The 17,302-nt window shown below is 51.0% G+C and overlaps 1 protein-coding gene across 4 annotated transcripts; it reads left to right on the plus strand.

The window, feature by feature from the left end:
* Nucleotides 1–1,212: 1,212 nt before the first annotated feature.
* On the plus strand, nt 1,213–14,527 carry Hnrnpl (heterogeneous nuclear ribonucleoprotein L). 4 transcript variants are annotated; one of them, XM_021196962.2, is made up of 13 exons: nt 1,235–1,282; nt 5,595–5,713; nt 6,140–6,377; nt 6,491–6,576; nt 7,545–7,641; nt 7,726–7,798; nt 10,918–10,989; nt 11,101–11,381; nt 12,408–12,529; nt 12,831–13,032; nt 13,517–13,574; nt 13,687–13,782; nt 14,142–14,527. In XM_021196962.2, the coding sequence occupies exons 3-13, from the start codon at nt 6,153–6,155 to the stop codon at nt 14,198–14,200; spliced, it is 1,371 nt and encodes a 456-aa protein (XP_021052621.1). In that variant the 5' UTR covers nt 1,235–1,282; nt 5,595–5,713; nt 6,140–6,152; the 3' UTR covers nt 14,201–14,527. The 4 variants fall into 4 exon arrangements, with proteins under 4 accessions (XP_029394212.1, XP_021052621.1, XP_021052609.1 ...); XM_021196955.2 differs by lacking the exon at nt 1,235–1,282 and adding an exon at nt 3,304–3,580; XM_029538352.1 differs by having other exon boundaries at nt 1,213–1,282; nt 10,918–11,381.
* The last annotated feature ends 2,775 nt before the right edge of the window (nt 14,528–17,302 follow it).

The raw sequence follows: 17,302 nt of genomic DNA on the forward strand, positions 1-17,302 counted from the left end.
AGTAAAGTGTGCCACCACCGCCCTGCTGGTGCCCAGTTCTTTAGGAGTGGAGGATGACCTTGTACTCAGTTCTCTCAGAACTGAGATTACTCCAAGGACTGAGAAGGGAGGTGCGGTGGTTGGCGTTGGTTCCTGAGCTCCTGACTGGGAGGCAGGGTTTAAAGGTTAGACTACTTCAAGCAGTGGCTTCATTAGCTGAGTTGGCTTTGGCCTTGCACCATTAGGGAGGATTAGCCAATTTAGCAGGCCAATCCCAAGGAGGCTCACTTCATAACCCTTTCTGTCCCAGTGTGGCCCTAGCATTCCAGGGGAATCCATGGCTCTCCAGTCTCCTGGCCTGCATTCATTACTTCTTTCCTTGGCTATAACCTTGGGAGTAAAAACAGGGAGTTTCTGTGACTGGGCAGTTGTTGCCCACGCCCGGTTTCTCTCAGGGAGTATACATAATTAAAACGGTGAGGAGGCTTGAGGACTAAAATGACTAAGAGATGCCACTGGAGTCAAAGGCAGTTGGATGAAAAGGAGCAAAGACAGATGGCTCAGCCGTCAAAAGCACTAGCTGCTTCTGAAGAGGACCGGGGGTTCAATTCCCGGCGGCACCCACTTCCCAGCTCACGACAGGCCAACCGGCGGGGAACTCCAGTACCTGGCGACCCGACCTAATTCTGACCTCGGAAGGCAGAGAATCAGCAGATTTGGGTTGGTGTGGGTGTACAGGAGCTGTGAGAGTCAGATGACCTGTGTGTGGTCTAGATATGTGGCCCCAAGCTGTCCTTACACTCAAAAGTCCCTGTCTCAGCTGCATAGCTGACCTGGGCGTGGAGTATAACCCCTGTGCTTAATCACCGTTCTCTAGCGTTCTGATAGGCACACAGACATCACCCCCAGCATCAGTTTTGATGTCAGACACTTAGCAGCTGTGGCATCTTAGGTCCTCGAGCCTGCTTACCCATCTGTAGGACAAACCTGTCTACATTTATCTCCCAAACGCTCGGCAAATGGAAAAAACTGCCACGTAAACCGCAAGCGACTGGAGGACTTATTTTCCTGGCTAGGGTGGAAAGTGGAACAGAGGGTGAGCAAGAACGCTGAGCTCGAACAACACAGCCGCTCAACGTTCTTCCCATTCCGTTCCAGACTCGTCGGTATCTTCCTCAGTGCCCCCTTTCCCCCAGTGAAAAGAGGTCGTGGTCCCTTTAAGGTCCGCCCCTCCCTCCCCCAAAACTTCCCAGTGTCTGCTCTTTTCGATCCCGGACGGCCGGCCAAGCTCGCCGCCGAGCTGGTAGGGGACAGGGCCAAGGGGTCGGGGAGGGACGTGGGGGCGTGGGGGGACCTGCGGGACGCACGTCGCTGCGCCGGCGGGAGGGCGGGGGACAGGCTGCGGGAGCAGCGGGCACGGACACGAGCACCAGTAGCTGCCCCGGGCGTGAGTAGTCTACGAGCCGCTTGCACCGTACGGGGTCTAGCCTAGTGCGGACAGCGCGCCCGGGTGAGGGGCGTTCGGGCCCCGTGCGGGGGAGGATAGGAGACCTCCCGTTCCCCTCCCCCACTACCGCCTCTGACGTAGACGCGGGACCCCGCCCTTCTGCGGGAGCGCCCGCCCCCCGCCGCGGCGCGTCACCTGCTACGCCTTGGCGGCGTACCCCATGTTGGGAGTGCCTTCTTTGGAGTGTCCGTGTCCAGTGAAATGGGTGGAGATCCATTTATATCCTCATCAGTTTCCACCGCTTCCAAACTTTTTTAATTAGGAGAATCCCTATGTATCCCAGGGTAGCCCTGAACTCAAGGCAATCCTGCCTGACTCCAGAGCGCTGGATTACAGGCTTGCAACCACCACGCCATGCTCAAAACTTATCCCAACACACGGGGTTCCGTTCTCTGAGCCTTTACTCACACTTCAAACTTAGTACCAACCGGATATCCGCTTTGGGAATGACCTGGTGGAAAAATGTCACAGCACGTTTTGTAGCGGCCTGTGAATCTTACACCGTCTCAGGACGTGTGTGTGTGTGTGTGTGTGTGTGTGTGTGTGTGTGTGTGTGTGTGTGGCGGGGGTAGATATGCGCCTTGTCTGTGCTAGGCGTGCGCTCCATTGCTGAGCTACATCCCAGAATCTATTTGAGTCCCTAGTGTCCCCATAAAGCCTCCGGACCGGACCGTGGTCGGGATCCGGATCCTCCGTCAGCACGTTCCCTGTCCGCTCGCTCCCCGGCGGGCACTGGCCGGCGTTGCACCTCTCGGGCTTCGCAGGACCCTGGGAGGAGACAATCGCTTCAGAGCAGTCTCCAAGTGGCGAGTCTAAGCCACAGAGCACCCTGGAGGACGCAGGGTGCTCAGTTGCCCAGTGCGAACCGAGCTGAACTATAAAAAAGATCTACCACCATGACTGAATTTAGAGTGAAATGACGGTGCCTGCCAGGGTCCGAAGTCACCTGGCAGTCAGTGAGTGCTTTATTAGTGAGAAGTATTCAGATCTGAAGGTTCTTTTAAAGCTAACCTCCAGCTTAGGATAGGGTAGAGGTGAAGTAAACGTCTAGCGGGTTATAGCTGCTGCAGATTGCTGTCTTGCTCTAGACTTCCGGAGCTTGCAAACTACAGGCGCGCCAAAGATCGTCTGGGCACTCCAGTCCCTTGCATCCCTTAGTCACCTCTTCTACTGAGGCCCCCCAAAAAGTACAGTAGCGCATGCGCTCTCACGGGACCGGTTCCTAGATTGCGCCAGAGAGCGCCTACGGGCTCTCCTTTTTCACCAATCAAAAGCTAGCAGTCGTCCTATACCATCTGGCAAGAGGGCATTCTTTCCACTCTTCATTGACCAATCGAGTGTTGACGTAGGGGACGGGCACCTGGGGGAACCATTGTAGGAACACAGAAGGGAAGGCCTTTCTTGTATCCCAGCGGAGTGGCGCGGGAAGATGGTCGTTGTGACTGGGATACTCAAGGATTTCAGAGTGACCGATTAGCTAGGAAACCAATGAGAGCGGGAAGGAGGCGGAACTTCGGAGGCCCACTTCCATTTACTGTCTGTGGGAAGGCGGAGCGATCCCAAAAATCTGGCCTATTAAATCAGAGTTTATTTTAAGGAGGTGGGGCCTGCCGAAATGACTGGCAAGAAGCGTTCACCTATAAGGAGTGCGATTGGCAACCAGGGGCGGTCTTTCCGAAAGAACGGCATGCGTCCTACCCAATAGAAATGAATCGTGAGGAAACTTCCCCTCCCCCCAAGATAGGGCCAGTGGCTCCCCCTATCGGGTGGGGGCGGCGAGTGACGGGCGTGTCCCTCCCCCAATGAGAGGCGGGGGGAGGCGGGTTCTGCGCCGCCATGTCGCGGAGGCTGCTGCCCCGGGCGGAGAAGCGGCGTCGGCGGCTGGAGCAGAGGCAGCAGCCGGACGAGCAGCTGAGGCGGGCGGGAGCGATGGTGAAGATGGCGGCTGCGGGCGGCGGAGGTGGCGGTGGTCGCTATTACGGCGGCGGCAACGAGGGAGGCCGAGCCCCTAAACGGCTGAAGACTGAAAACGCCGGCGACCAGCACGGAGGCGGCGGCGGCGGAGGATCCGGGGCGGCGGGCGGCGGCGGCGGGGTGAGGCTGGGGCCTTAGACTCCCGGAAGGAAGGGGAAATTTCGTACTTTAAAAGCTATTTTTTACGGGGGGAAATCTCTGCGCACGCGCTGCAGCCCTCGCGCTTTTGGGTGGGTGGGGGAGGGGCAGGCGTTGGGCAAACGGCGGGGTTTGCGCGAGGACAGGCGCTTGCGCGTGCGCGCAATCCGAAGCGGGGCTTGAGGGGGCGGAGGAAGCGGCTGGCTCTGCAGGCACCGCACTGCGCAGGCGCCGCGGGCCGGCATGTGGGGGGCCCAGGCACGCGGTCGGGCCGTTTTTTTCCCCCCACTTCTTTATCTTTTTTTTTTTTCCCCTTTCCGTGTCCCTATGCGCAAGCGCGTTTCTACAACCACAGCTAGTGAGCGGGAAGTGGGTGAGCGGTGGCCTGACCCGGTCGCCCCGTCGCAGTTTTAATCAAGTTCATTTGATAAAATTATAATGCCCAGATTAAACTGTTTAGCCTCTTTTACTGTGTGCATTGAAAAGCGGAAGACGATTTGTGAAAGGCAGATTTAACTTTGGGAATTGAGCCAAGCTCATATTATCATTCGATTTGCTTAGGGCTCCAGGATTGGGGCATTTATAAAGTAAACTACATTATGGTCCTGTGGCCATGCACGGAGGCTTTCGGCCTATTTAGTCTTGTGAAGGTCACAATTGTGTCTGGGGTAGGATGCAGTCTGCGTTCCTTTGGAAAGTTTATTATTAAAGTCCTCACGGTGTCACAGACCTTTAATCTCATTCATTTGAGGGCGGTCTCTAATGCATCGTTAATTCTAGGACAGACTACATAGTGAGACTTTTCTAAAAGCCAAGCAAACAGGGTCCTCTTGATGAAGCTGCTGTAGGCATTTATCAGCTTCTCCCTGTTGTTACAGTGTTAGGCTTCGCAAGGATTTGGAAGACATTTTAGTTGAGTCTGGTAAGTTAACTGCCAAGCTAGATAATGGGAGCCCGTGAGGTGGGAGGAGAGAACAGAATCCAAAAGGTGACCATCTCTGACCATCTCATGGGCTGTGTGGTGTGCCTTACCCCATCCCTAATCATTTAAGACGAGAGGTACCTCACATGCGGTGTTGGTCCTCTGAGATGGGGAATTTTATGGACTCCCAGTACAAAGCAGGAAAGACACTGGGTACAATTAGGTAGAGTCTCACCAGTGACAAAGAGGTAGGATTAGAACTCAGGGTTGTGGAAGACAAACCCCTACTGGAAATGGCAGGGAAGGGTGTGCCTTGTGTGGAAAATCTTAGATTGGGATAGGAGTTCAGTGTGAAAGACCTTGGCTTAGACAGTATAAGAGGCAGTGCATAGTGTCCTGGAAGCCATGTGTCCCTAAGAACTTGGTCTTTTGCCCCGACCAGACAGACCTGAAGGTGACTTGTGGTTACAGTCATTCTTTTTTTTTTTTTTTTTTTCCCCTGAAACAGGGTTTCTCTGTATAGACCAGGCTGGCCTCAGAAATCTGCCTGCCTCTGCCTCCCGAGTGCTGGGATTAAAGGAGCGCCCGGCAGTTACAGTCATTCTTAATTAAATGACCACAGCTTGCCCAGCCAGAGAAAACAACGAAGCTAGAGTGTGGTTTTTTGTTGATGTTGTTTTTGGAGACAGTTTCACTGTGTAGCTCTGGCTGTCCTGGAACTCACTCTGTAGACCAGGCTGGCTTCAAACTCAGAAATCTGCCTGCTTCTGCCTTCCAAGTGCTCTGGGATTAAAGGAGTGTGCCACCACTAACCCACTGCAGAGTGTGTTCTTAAGACAAGCAGGCAGCTGTTGGAGCTCTTCCTGTGGGTGTGGTCCCTTTCTAAGTCACTCTTCCTGTTGTACTTTGATTCAGAGATGAATTCCAGAAAGAATACCAGACTCTGGATCTTTGTACATTTAGCCTTCCTTAGAAGCCTCAAGGGTGGCAGGTGGCCACCCACTTAAGGCTTCTGGTGATCAGATGGCAGTACATTGGGGTCCCTCTTCTCACTGTGTGACCTTCATTTTTCAGGAGAACTACGATGACCCCCACAAAACCCCCGCCTCCCCAGTTGTTCACATCAGGGGCCTGATTGACGGGGTGGTAGAAGCTGACCTTGTAGAAGCCCTGCAAGAATTTGGACCCATCAGGTACTTCTTGATGCCAGGGTTGGAGCTCCTTAGCATCCCTGGGTGCCACTGCTGTCTAAGCAGTGCTGGTCCCAGGGTCTGTGGCTGTATCCTGTGACTTGTCCTCAGTTCACTCTTGCCGTGTTTCAAGTTTTAGTTCCTTATTCCCCCATCTCTTCCCACCCCTGAGGATCTAGTCAGAGCTCTTATTCTCCTAGTGACTTCTGTTTGACCAAACCAGGCACTTGCTGTAAGTGTAATAAAACTGCCCCAGAGTTCCTTCCACCCCAAAGTTGCCCAGGCAGTGATTGATCTGCTCCGTCTGTTCTGACCTTGGAGAGGCCAGGAGGCTTGGCGTGTGGGGTAGGGTTGGGACGAGCAAGGATCATTTCACAGAGTGGTCTGGTTCCCTTCCCAAGAGTATTGAAGCCTGCCTTCTCTCTGCAGCTATGTGGTGGTGATGCCAAAGAAGAGGCAGGCACTGGTAGAGTTTGAAGATGTGCTGGGGGCTTGTAATGCGGTAAACTACGCTGCAGACAACCAGATCTACATTGCCGGTCACCCTGCTTTTGTCAATTACTCTACCAGCCAGAAGATCTCTCGCCCAGGCGACTCTGATGACTCCCGTAGCGTAAACAGTGTGCTTCTGTTTACCATCCTGAATCCCATCTACTCCATAACCACGGTGTGTTCTAAAGGGAAGGCACTCCTACATCTTCTTTCCCCTCTTGTCTCAATTCCATCATTCTCAAGCCAGCCAGAGCCCCTTCCTTATCTTGCCTGTTTTTGCTTTTATAGGATGTTCTTTACACCATCTGTAATCCTTGTGGCCCTGTCCAGAGAATTGTCATTTTCCGGAAGAACGGAGTTCAGGCTATGGTGGAATATCCTTTTCTGGGAAACTGGTGTTCTTTGTTTCTTGTTTCTCAGAGTTTAGCATAGAGAATTTATGCTGTATACCTTCATAGAGACAATTATGTACAAGACTGAACAGAGAGCCTTACGCTGCAAAGACCAGGCTACGAGGCTTATATAAACAGCTGATGGGGTATGTTCTAATGGGATGCTATTTTGTTTATGAGTGAGTGCACCCCTTGTGAGAGTTGAGTCCAGTGCTTCATGCAGCTGTGCAAAGTGAGACAGCTCAGCTCTCCACTGACCTCTTCCTTCTTTGAGGTGGATAGGTCCATTCTGTTTCAGAGGGACTTAGATAAGGAGCAGAAATCAAGCCAGGCAGTGGTGGCACACGCCTTTAATCCCAGCACTTGGGAGGCAGAGGCAGGCCTCTTCTTTTTGAGTTCTGAGTTTGAGGACAGCCTGGTCTACAAAGTGAGTTCCAGGATAGCCATGGCTACAAAGAGAAATCCTATCTCAAAGAAGTCAGAAGACTCCAGTATGATGGGAAGGGGGGAGAGGTTTTTGTTTTGATAAAGATGGCTTGCTGCTGGGCAGTGGTGGTACATTCAAGGCCAGCCTGGTCTACAGAGTGAGTTCCAGGACAGCCAGGACGATGACACAAAGAGAAACTTTGTCTCGAAAAACCAAAAAGAAAGAAAGAAAAAAAAAAGGATGGCTTGCTAATGTCCCCTTGGCCAAGTTGCAGTAAGAAGCCACTTTTCAAAGCAGGCAGGGTATAGATTTCAGATACATGGGATGGCATGAGATAATGTGTTGCTGCCATCTCTGTTGAGGCTGGGGTAAGGGTACAGACCACAGTGAACCCTAGCCAGTGACTGCTGCTTGAATGCAATACCTGGTGTGTCCATAGCTTTTACCTGAGGCTGTATGTGGTACTGTGTGGTTCTTGTTTTTTTCCCAAGCTCCACAGTTCTGCTTCCTTAAGTCTTTTCACATTTGATTCTGTGCAAAGTGCCCAGCGCGCCAAGGCCTCACTCAATGGGGCTGACATCTATTCCGGCTGTTGTACTCTGAAGATTGAGTACGCAAAGGTAGGTCTAGGAAGTGACTGAGCCGTGTTGGGTACCTGGTGAGATGAGGCACAGCCGGTTTCAGGGTTTGTCTTGTCTTTGCAGCCTACCCGTTTAAATGTATTCAAGAATGATCAAGATACTTGGGACTACACAAACCCCAACCTCAGTGGACAAGGTAATCCTGATGGCTACTCTGTTCTAAATACACCGCCTTGCCTCTTCACTCGACTAGTGTACTTGACAGACCCAGGCTCAGGGTTATGTAATGCCATTGGGCTCCCTGTGGACATGGGAGGGCTAAGGCTGGGGCTTCAGCAGGGTGGGAACAGGGCATCGCTGAGGAGGAGGCTGGCAAGAAGGGCAGAAATGGGTAGCAGCTCCAAATGATTTTGCTGCCTTTGTTCTAGAGCCTGGTTAGGGTTGCTGGAATCTCCATCCCCTGGAAGATGAGAAAAAGTCCCTCTCCATCTCCATTGTCAAAGAGGGACTGAAATGAGGGTGTCAGCAAGAAGGGGTGAGCTCTGCTAGGGTTTTGAAGCACAGCCTCCAAACAAGTAGACCTTGTCGAGGTCAGACACTGGGATAAGTTGAGGCAGACGTGACTGTTCTCCTTTGTAGAGGGGACTCAGCATCTCTTCTGGGTCCACATGTGTAACCCCTTTTCTAGTGTTGTCAAGAATGGTTTGCCTTTGGTAAGCAAGTGAAGGATTATCTTTGAAAAACAGCGTCACCCCTGTGAAAATCAGCAAGATTGACCATCTCTTGGTCTGATAACGTCGGACTAGTTCTTGGGCTGTGGGAGGAGCTTGATGGCTGACAGTCTTGGTGGCAGAGGCTCTGGGAGACCAGAGACTCACCCTACACTTGTAGGTGGGCCTGTCTTGCTTGTTTTGCAGCTAAGAACCAGTGGGCAGGGTGGGCTAGACTCTCCCAAGGACCCTCAGAATTGGCCCTCTGGGCCTGACTGCTCCCTCCAAAGGTCAGAGACAAATTATGACCAAATGAATGTACCAGAGCGGGCAATGGCATTACATGACTGCTGACAGAAACATGGCAACCAACCATTTCTTCTCCAAGGAACACAAATAGAAGATGTGCAGGCCGGCAGGGGCTAGTGGCAGGGGCTACCTGTGCATTGGCTTTGATGCCTCTCAGCTTGGGCTGATGGGGTGACTTGGAGTGAGGGCGGTGCTTGGCCACCCCCTCTGGAACCACACTTCAGCGGCTCTGCCTCTGCACATTGCGCACCAACACACAGGGCACAAAACCACTAGTTCTTCCTGGAGAACAGAGCATGCAGCCTCCACCACGTTCCCAGAGACAGCCGCAGATTGAGCTCACTACATCAAGAACACCACACCGCGCTCCAAGGAACAGCTACAAGCACAGAGGCAGAGGCAGACAGAGACAAAGAAAGAGACGCAACATGGCAGCAGACACTGCTTTTTTATTAAACATAAAAAAAGTCAAAATCCAAGCAAACTTGAACCCAAGAATGTACACAGAAGTAGGAAACACAGCCCAAGTGCGCCCAGCCAGCCAGCGGTGCTCTTTTCGGAGAACGATTCGATTCATAGACTGAAGTAGATTCCATGGGCCTCCAAGACAATAGGATCCTCTCCATTCCTCGCCATGCAGGTTTTGTTTTTAAGTCCTTTGGTTTGGGGAGGGCCTTCTTTTTTTTTCTTTTGTATTTTGATTTTTTTTTTCCTGCAGTCATCGGCTGCCAACACAGTCTGCACCAACTGGAGATCAGAAATAAAAAATTAAACCACAACAACAAAAAAAATCAGAAAACAGACCTAAAATCAAAACAGCTCAGAGGCACACAGTTACCTGCTGGTGGGTAACCGGGCACGCAACCAAGGCCACAGCGCGAGCATAGTGGGGCCACTGGCACACTTCATACCAGGAGACACGCACATGGAGCGCTACACAGCCAGAAGCACCGCACTGCAGCACACAGTGTGAGGAGCTGACCACACGGAGGGACACTACCCACCTCATACAACACCTTTATTTCCACTTTTCTGGTATCTTCTGAGGACAGCATCTGTGAGCCAATTGTGATTTAATCAGAACATTGACTTTTAAAACGGTTCTTTAAAGAAAATGTAGCGGATGTGTACCGTGACTTGTATTTATGACTGTAAAACCATGTGATGCAGGGTCGCAGTGTATGTTTGATGGGACGCCATCTTTCAGAACTGTGCTAACTCACTGTTGAAGCGTCCAATGGTAAGAGAAAAATACAGATTTGTTTTTTTGTGACAAATGGACATTGTACTCTGTACTTCTGCTGTAAGTAGCCCTTTTCCATCTTTGTAATGACTTGAAAAACAAACTGAAGCAGGGTGGCAGGAAAGGGCAGTGGTCTCAAGCTCTGGGTCTTGGTGCCACCCAGACCTGGGCTGTGGCTCTGGCTCAGCCACTGATTTGCACATGTCCTAACTGCTCAGTGAAAGAGTAACTGCTCTAATTTCGTATCTGTAAAGTGGGACTAAGAAATCAGTACCTACCTCATAGGGTTGTTGTGAGGAACTCAAGCTATGACATCTGTAAAGTGCTTATCAGTGTCTGCACTTAAGCGCTAAACTAACGGTTAATTACGAATTGCAGCTATGGTGGGAGGGGTCTCTGCGCCATCATTGGGTCTGAGATTGTTGATGCCTTGTTATCTACCTAACTGCTCTTTGAAACTGATTGTGCTCTTGCCCTGCTTGTCAGCTCCTACAGTCCCTCCCGGGATGGGATGGAATGGGATGTGGAGGGTGGCTGGGCCCAGGGTTGATAAAGAGAGAGGGGACCTGGAGTGGAGCCTTGAGCTCCCAGGACATAGAGGCATTGTGGGCTGTTCACCATATTTCTGTCCATCTTGGATTACTTAATTTGGTTATTGCCCTAATCTTTCCCCCTTCATTGGGGAATTACTGCATAAAACTGCTTTTCCCCTTCATAATATGCCCATGCTATGGTTCCCTAGATGGCCTGGGAGCTAGGCTGGTCCTGCCTGTTCCCTACTATAAGCCATAACACGGGAGTATAAGGGATCCCAAAATCCTTAGCCCGGGGGGAGAGTGGCCGGTCTGTGCAGATGGGAGGGAGAGTGGATTCCAGCTGTGAGACCTGGGCTTCATGCCCCCATCCTTATATCTTAGGAAGGAGGCCCCAGTAGCCCTTCTAAGGAAAGAGTCATGCTCACAGAGCCCCGTGGTCTTGAGACTGGCCTCTGTAGTCAGGAGTCCGGGGATTCTTCCTTGAGTTCTATTCCTAACTCTTTTTTTCAATCTACAGGTGACCCTGGCAGTAACCCCAACAAACGCCAGCGGCAGCCCCCTCTCCTAGGAGATCATCCCGCAGAATATGGTGAGGGCAGGGGGTTCCCCTCCGTGGACTCCCGTGGCTCATGTGCCCCTGCCCGTCGTCCGCCGCGAAAATTCTCACCCGTCCTCCCTCTCTTTCCTTCCCACCCCCCAGGAGGGCCCCATGGTGGGTACCACAGCCATTACCATGATGAGGGCTACGGGCCCCCCCCACCTCACTACGAAGGGAGAAGGATGGGCCCACCTGTGGGGGGTCACCGCCGGGGCCCAAGTCGCTATGGCCCCCAGTATGGTCATCCCCCACCCCCTCCCCCACCACCCGACTATGGCCCCCACGCTGACAGCCCTGTGCTCATGGTCTATGGCTTGGATCAATCTAAGATGAACTGTGATCGAGTCTTCAATGTCTTCTGCTTGTATGGCAATGTGGAGAAGGTGAGCTTGCTTTCCTTGAAGACCTGAAGGAGGCCCCATGTCTCAGATGGAGGGGAGCAGAGGGAAGAAGCCAGTGAGGCGCATCCTTTGTAGTGGTGTCTGCTGTAGCACAGACAGCCTGCTGCTGCTGCATGAGAGCTGCAGGGTTAAAGAGTCAAGTGCCGTATCTTAGAGGTATTGAGACTTCGTATAGTATTGAATACCAAGTCCTAAGAGGATAGGTAGTAAAGATGAAAAATTGCCTCTGGATAGCTCCAGGTAATCTAGCAACTCAAGACCTTTCTGCATTCTCTGCTGGAAAGTTGACTCCACCTGGCTAGTGGTATAACAAACTAGTATGGTTTCAGGTTCATCCCAGTGTGTGTGTCTGGGCCTGGTCCACCAGATAAGAGTTGATAGTAGCCTGGTGTCATGATGCACATCTTAGCACTCGGAAGCCTAGGCCACAAAGTGAGACCCTCTTTGAAAGGTCACAGTAAAACTGTCTGGAACGGGAGCATTGGTGCACTTTCTGTAGTGGTTTGAGTTTTTTTCCTGCTGTATTAAAGCAGAAAGGAAGGACGGGTTGAAAACCCCTTTATGGAAGCATGCGGGACTTGGCTAGTTGGCCTGGCTTCTTAGAGCCTCTACCAGTATATGCTGTGGTGTTCTGTATAAAGGTGTTTGGGTCTCAGAGGTAGAACACTTAAAAGGCCCAAGATTCTTTCCTCAGCACTTTTTATTGATACTATGGTGGAATATCTAACCTGAAGTAGCACCATGCAGCATGCAGATAGCTAGCTTCCTCATTCTGCATAGCTGGCTTCATGCAGCAGCTCTCCAATGAGAAAGAACTTGCCTGGGCTCCACTGCCCACTCAGATTGAGCTCAGTGCACGGGCCAGGCCTCCTCTGGGGTTGGTTCTGATCCCCATTCACCTGTGAGGAAATGGAAGCCTAGAACCAGAGCAGGAGTTAGCTTGTAGCTGTCAGGGGAGAGGACCCTGGCAACTAGACACGTGTGCTAAATTGCAGCTTTCTCCCTAAGGTGAAATTTATGAAAAGCAAGCCGGGGGCCGCCATGGTGGAGATGGCTGATGGCTATGCTGTGGACCGAGCCATTACTCACCTCAACAACAACTTCATGTTTGGGCAGAAGATGAATGTCTGGTGGGTACTGTCAGCAGAGGCGGGGACAGGTTGGAGGGAAAAGATGGGCAGAGGTGTGGTTTAAGTTGTGATTGAGATCAGGGTGCTGACATAGGCAGGAATGGGGGTGGGGATAGGAGCCGTGCTCTTCTTCCTGTGAAGCCTTGGGAGAAAGGAGTTTTAGCTTCAGCGCAGCTATGCTGCAGTGTGTTAAACCACCCAGCAGTACCAGATGGGCATGAGGCCAGCTGAGCCTCTGTGGCTGACCCTAGAGGACAGACAATTCAGCATATAACAAAGGCTCCCTTTCTTCCCATCTCAGTGTCTCCAAGCAACCAGCCATTATGCCTGGTCAGTCATACGGGCTAGAAGATGGATCCTGCAGTTATAAAGACTTCAGCGAGTCGAGAAACAATCGGTTCTCCACTCCAGAGCAGGCAGCTAAGAACCGCATCCAGCACCCTAGCAATGTACTGCACTTCTTCAATGCTCCCCTGGAGGTGACTGAGGAGAACTTCTTTGAGGTGGGTGTTGTGAAACGGATCTGTCATGACATTGTCTTGAGTTAGGTTCATTTGGGACACAGCAAAAATAATAATGGTTAAAAAATAAGGGGTGGGGGGCATATTCTTCTCTTGGGTCATGGCTGTGGTAGGTAAGAGCAGAGGCATATTGTGTCCTGGTGTAGAGCTCTGCACACTGCTTTCACATCTTGGCCAGGCAGTCATGATTGTGGGCTTGCCACAGAGGTGATGCTTTGGAACCTGGGCAGAGACAGCAAGAAGGGCCCATTGGTGTTGGCCAGCAATTCAGCAACACCCATCTAATGTCACACTGGGTGGCCAGGATTGGGGTTTGAGGAACAGTCTCTTCCTTATACTGCCTCATTGAGGTGTTTCTCTGGGAGTCCCAGGTTGGTGGGGTACAGTCCACACGAGATCACACTTGTCTGGTCTGCTTGAAGTCTTCCATATGGTTTCCGAATTCTTTTTTACTCTCCTGCACCAGATCTGCGACGAACTGGGAGTGAAGCGGCCAACCTCTGTCAAAGTATTTTCCGGCAAAAGTGAGTCGGGCACCACTTCCCCCGCCCCTCTGCAGCTGTGGGTGGGTGGTTGCTGGGAGGAGACTAACCTGCTGCCCTGCCTAACCCCTCTGCCATCTCCTGTTTGACTCAGGCGAGCGGAGCTCCTCTGGGCTGCTGGAGTGGGACTCCAAGAGCGATGCCCTGGAGACCTTGGGCTTCCTGAACCATTACCAGATGAAAAACCCAAGTGAGTGTCTGTGTGTCCTGCCGAATCTCCCTAGTGGCTTGATGGCTTGTCTGGCTACATGCCAGAGCCATCTTTCTGCCCTCAAGATAGGACCCTGGAGATTGCCTTTGTCGCAGACACAGGCAGATGGGACTTGGTCACCAGGAGAGCAGTCTGATGACATTCTCCTGGGAGGCCAGCCAGGCTGCCAGGTTCCACCCACCTGATAGCTTGGGAGTTGCTCCAGCTCACCGTGGGTGGTGATGAGTTAGATCCCTGTAATTGACCTGCAGAGGAGGAGGGCCTGTGGGTGCAGATTGGGATGACTGGTCCGGGAGCTCCAGAAGGTTCCAGCCTGACATTTGTCCTCTTGTTTGCAGATGGCCCGTACCCATACACTCTGAAGTTGTGCTTCTCCACCGCACAGCACGCCTCCTAATTAGATGCTGGGAAGGAAGACTCCATCCGAGCAGGAAAATGTTTCTTTCCTTTATGCTGTTGGTTTCTTTGGTTTTGTTTTGATTTATTTTTGCAGTTAAGTTTTCCTTTTAAATGCTAGGTCAGTAGAGGCTTAACCACAACAGAAATGCTGGAACTCTGGAGGGGGGGAGGGGAACTGGTGTCTCCCAAGACTAACCTTCACTTTTTAAAATGACTGTATGTGTGATTTTTTTTTTTTTCCTGTTCATACATTTGTGCTGCCCGTGTATCTTGGCACATTTCAATAAAATTGTTTGGAAAATAAAAGTATTTGCTGGGGCTCCAAGGGTGGTTTGTCTGCTTTCCTGTCTCCCACTTAGCATTCCAAAGAGTGGGGGCCCTGCCAACCGTAATAGGGGCGGAATGGGCAATAAACAGGAATTAGAGTCCAGTGGCATTCTTGAAGGACACTGCCCAAGCCAGGTTCAAGTTCTACATACAGATTGAAAGGTGGGTATATATAGTTCAACCTTGTCCTTCAGATAGTCCTGGTCATATCAAATGCACAAGCTCATGCAAGTTCATGGATATAGTTAAACTCAGTGGACCAGCAGTGGTAATGCACAGGTCTGAGTTCAGGACAGCTAGGCTTACACAGAGAAAACCTGTCTTAAACAGTTGGAGCACAATTGTACTGTCCTGTAGTCCAGGTGATTAGCTCTCTGGTGTAGGAGTAGGGCTTGAGGCTGATCTCTGCAGCTTGGTATACTGCCTCCTAGCAAGATGGTTGTCAAACTACAGGACTCAAAAGGCCCGATGGGACCTGCTGAGAGAGGGTGTGTGTGTCTGTGTCATTGTTGAGGTGTGTTGTGGTTTACTTAACTGGTCCTGAAAATAATTTCTGAGTCTTGCTAACTCACATTCATCCTGAGGCAGTTTACAGTGGGGTTGAAGGGTGCAAACTGTTATGGAAACCCAGAGATGGCTTCAGTAGAAGCGAGGCTTAGAAGGAGCATAGGTTAAAGACTGATGTCCTGGAGAGGGAGCAGGCCACACTAGTGACAGTGGTGACAATGTCCTGGAGAGCCAGACTGGCTTTTGAGCATCTGGAGTCACAGTATCACATGGAAAGTACTAAATGCACCCCAGTTTGCTGTAAAACAATCGGGGAGTTCCAAAGGGTTTACTGGTTCATTTTCTCTTGGCAAGTGGACCTGTAGATGTATATGCACTTCATGTATGTCATCCACAATTTTTTATACCAGTTAAAGGATGCACAACTTAATGAAATGAGGACATGACCAAGGTACGACTGAAGTTTTGTAGATAGGAGGGAGGGTACAGGCAGAGGCATCTGGAAGGGTCCAGAGCAGGGAGAGAAGGTGGTAGACTGAACATGCCCAGTAGGGATCACAGGAAGGGGTTGGACCAAGAGGAGAGGGGGCAAAGAGCATACATGGCCAAAGTGGCAGGGTTAGATAGGAATGAAGCTGGAAGGGACTTCCAGGAGCTGGAGTTTAGGGTAGGGGTGGGGTGAGGAGTGTGGAGCCACACGGGTGTGGGTGTAGGTTGAGCCCGAAGGTGCTTTGGTTTGCCAATAGCACCATAGTTAGCCATTTGATCCAGGGTTTCTTTTTGTTGATAAGAGGCAACAATTTCCTCCCTAATTTCTTAGCCGAAACTAGGGTGTCCTTTCTGCTCACATTTTGCTATCTGCATAGGATTTTCCAATAAAAGGATAAAACATTACTCTTTGTAGTTGTTACATCTGTCGCTTGTGGGGTAAAAAACAAACAAACAAACAAAAAAACCCTGTCTCAGCTGTAAGTCTGGCTGGCAGACATCCCCTACTGTCCCACTGGCCCAGAGACATCTGCTCACCCTCGGTAAACGTCTCCCTAAGGAGCACACTTAGACGGTGTTTTACGCTCTTGAGTAATACTTCCTCGGGCTTTTTTTTTTTTTTTTTTTTTTTTTGGTATGTTTGTTTTGAAAATATAGCCTTTGCCAGGTGGTGGTGGTGGCACATGCCTTTAATACCAGCACTGGGGAGGTAGAAGTTAACAGATCTCTATAAATTCCAGGCCAGCCTGATCTACAGAGTTCCATGATAGCCAGAGCTACACAGAAACTCTGTCTAGAAACAAACATTTTATTATTTATTTATATTTGTTTAGACAGGGCCTCTCTGTATAGTAATGGAACTTGCTATGTAGAAGAGGCTTGTCTTGAACTCACAGAGATCTGCCACCTGCCCTGTCTTTTGTTTTGTTTTGTTTTTTGTTTTTTCGAGACAGGGTTTCTCTGTGTAGCCCTGGCTGTCCTGGAACTCACTTTGTAGACCAGGCTGACCTCAAACTCAGAAATCTGCCTGCCTCTCTGCCTCTGCCTCCCGAGTGCTGGGAGTAAAGGCGTGCGCCACCACTGCCAGGCTTCCCCCACCCACCCCCTTTCCTTCCCCCCCACCCCCCGCCCTGTTTCTTGAGAGCTAGGATTAAAGGTATGAGACACCACATTGAACTTCCTTGGGTTCTTTTCAGAGTCTTTGTTGGGGGGGGGGGGTTGGGGGTTGGGCGTAGGCAAAAGGAGGAGGATACTTGCAAGTTCCAGGCCAGCCCGGGGTTTTATATAGACTTACATAAAAAAAGGGAGAAGAGGCTAGGTGTTCGGTGTTAAATGTTTGCCTATGCTGCCTCAGTCCCCTCGCAAAACAAAGGAGGGTGGCGTTAGAGCTGCCTACGCACTTCTAAATGTCCAGTAACCTTGAATCCCTAACTTCCCTGGTCCAGGAGCCAACTTCTTAAGTACCTCCTTCTGGCGGTAAGGGAGTAAAAACTGCTTAATTCTGGCCAGCTGGTATCCTAGCAACTTTTTTGTTACCATATCCTGGCAAGGACTGTAGATTGCTAAGCTGCTGCCCTTATGTCCTTGACTATTTCAGTTGTCTGCATTTTGTTCCAACACAGCGTTGTGATGAACTTTATACACAATTTTCCAACAGCACTGTGTGTGAAATATTTTCTCAGGCCAGCGTCCCACTGGGCCAAAGGTTTAAGCAACGTCCCAAGCACATGAGACTCGAGGGAGTGCTTTCTTCGTTTGCCCTTAGTAAAGATGGCGA

This window comes from Mus pahari, chromosome 1, assembly GCF_900095145.1.
Source record: "Mus pahari chromosome 1, PAHARI_EIJ_v1.1, whole genome shotgun sequence".
Classification (NCBI taxonomy): domain Eukaryota; kingdom Metazoa; phylum Chordata; class Mammalia; order Rodentia; family Muridae; genus Mus; species Mus pahari.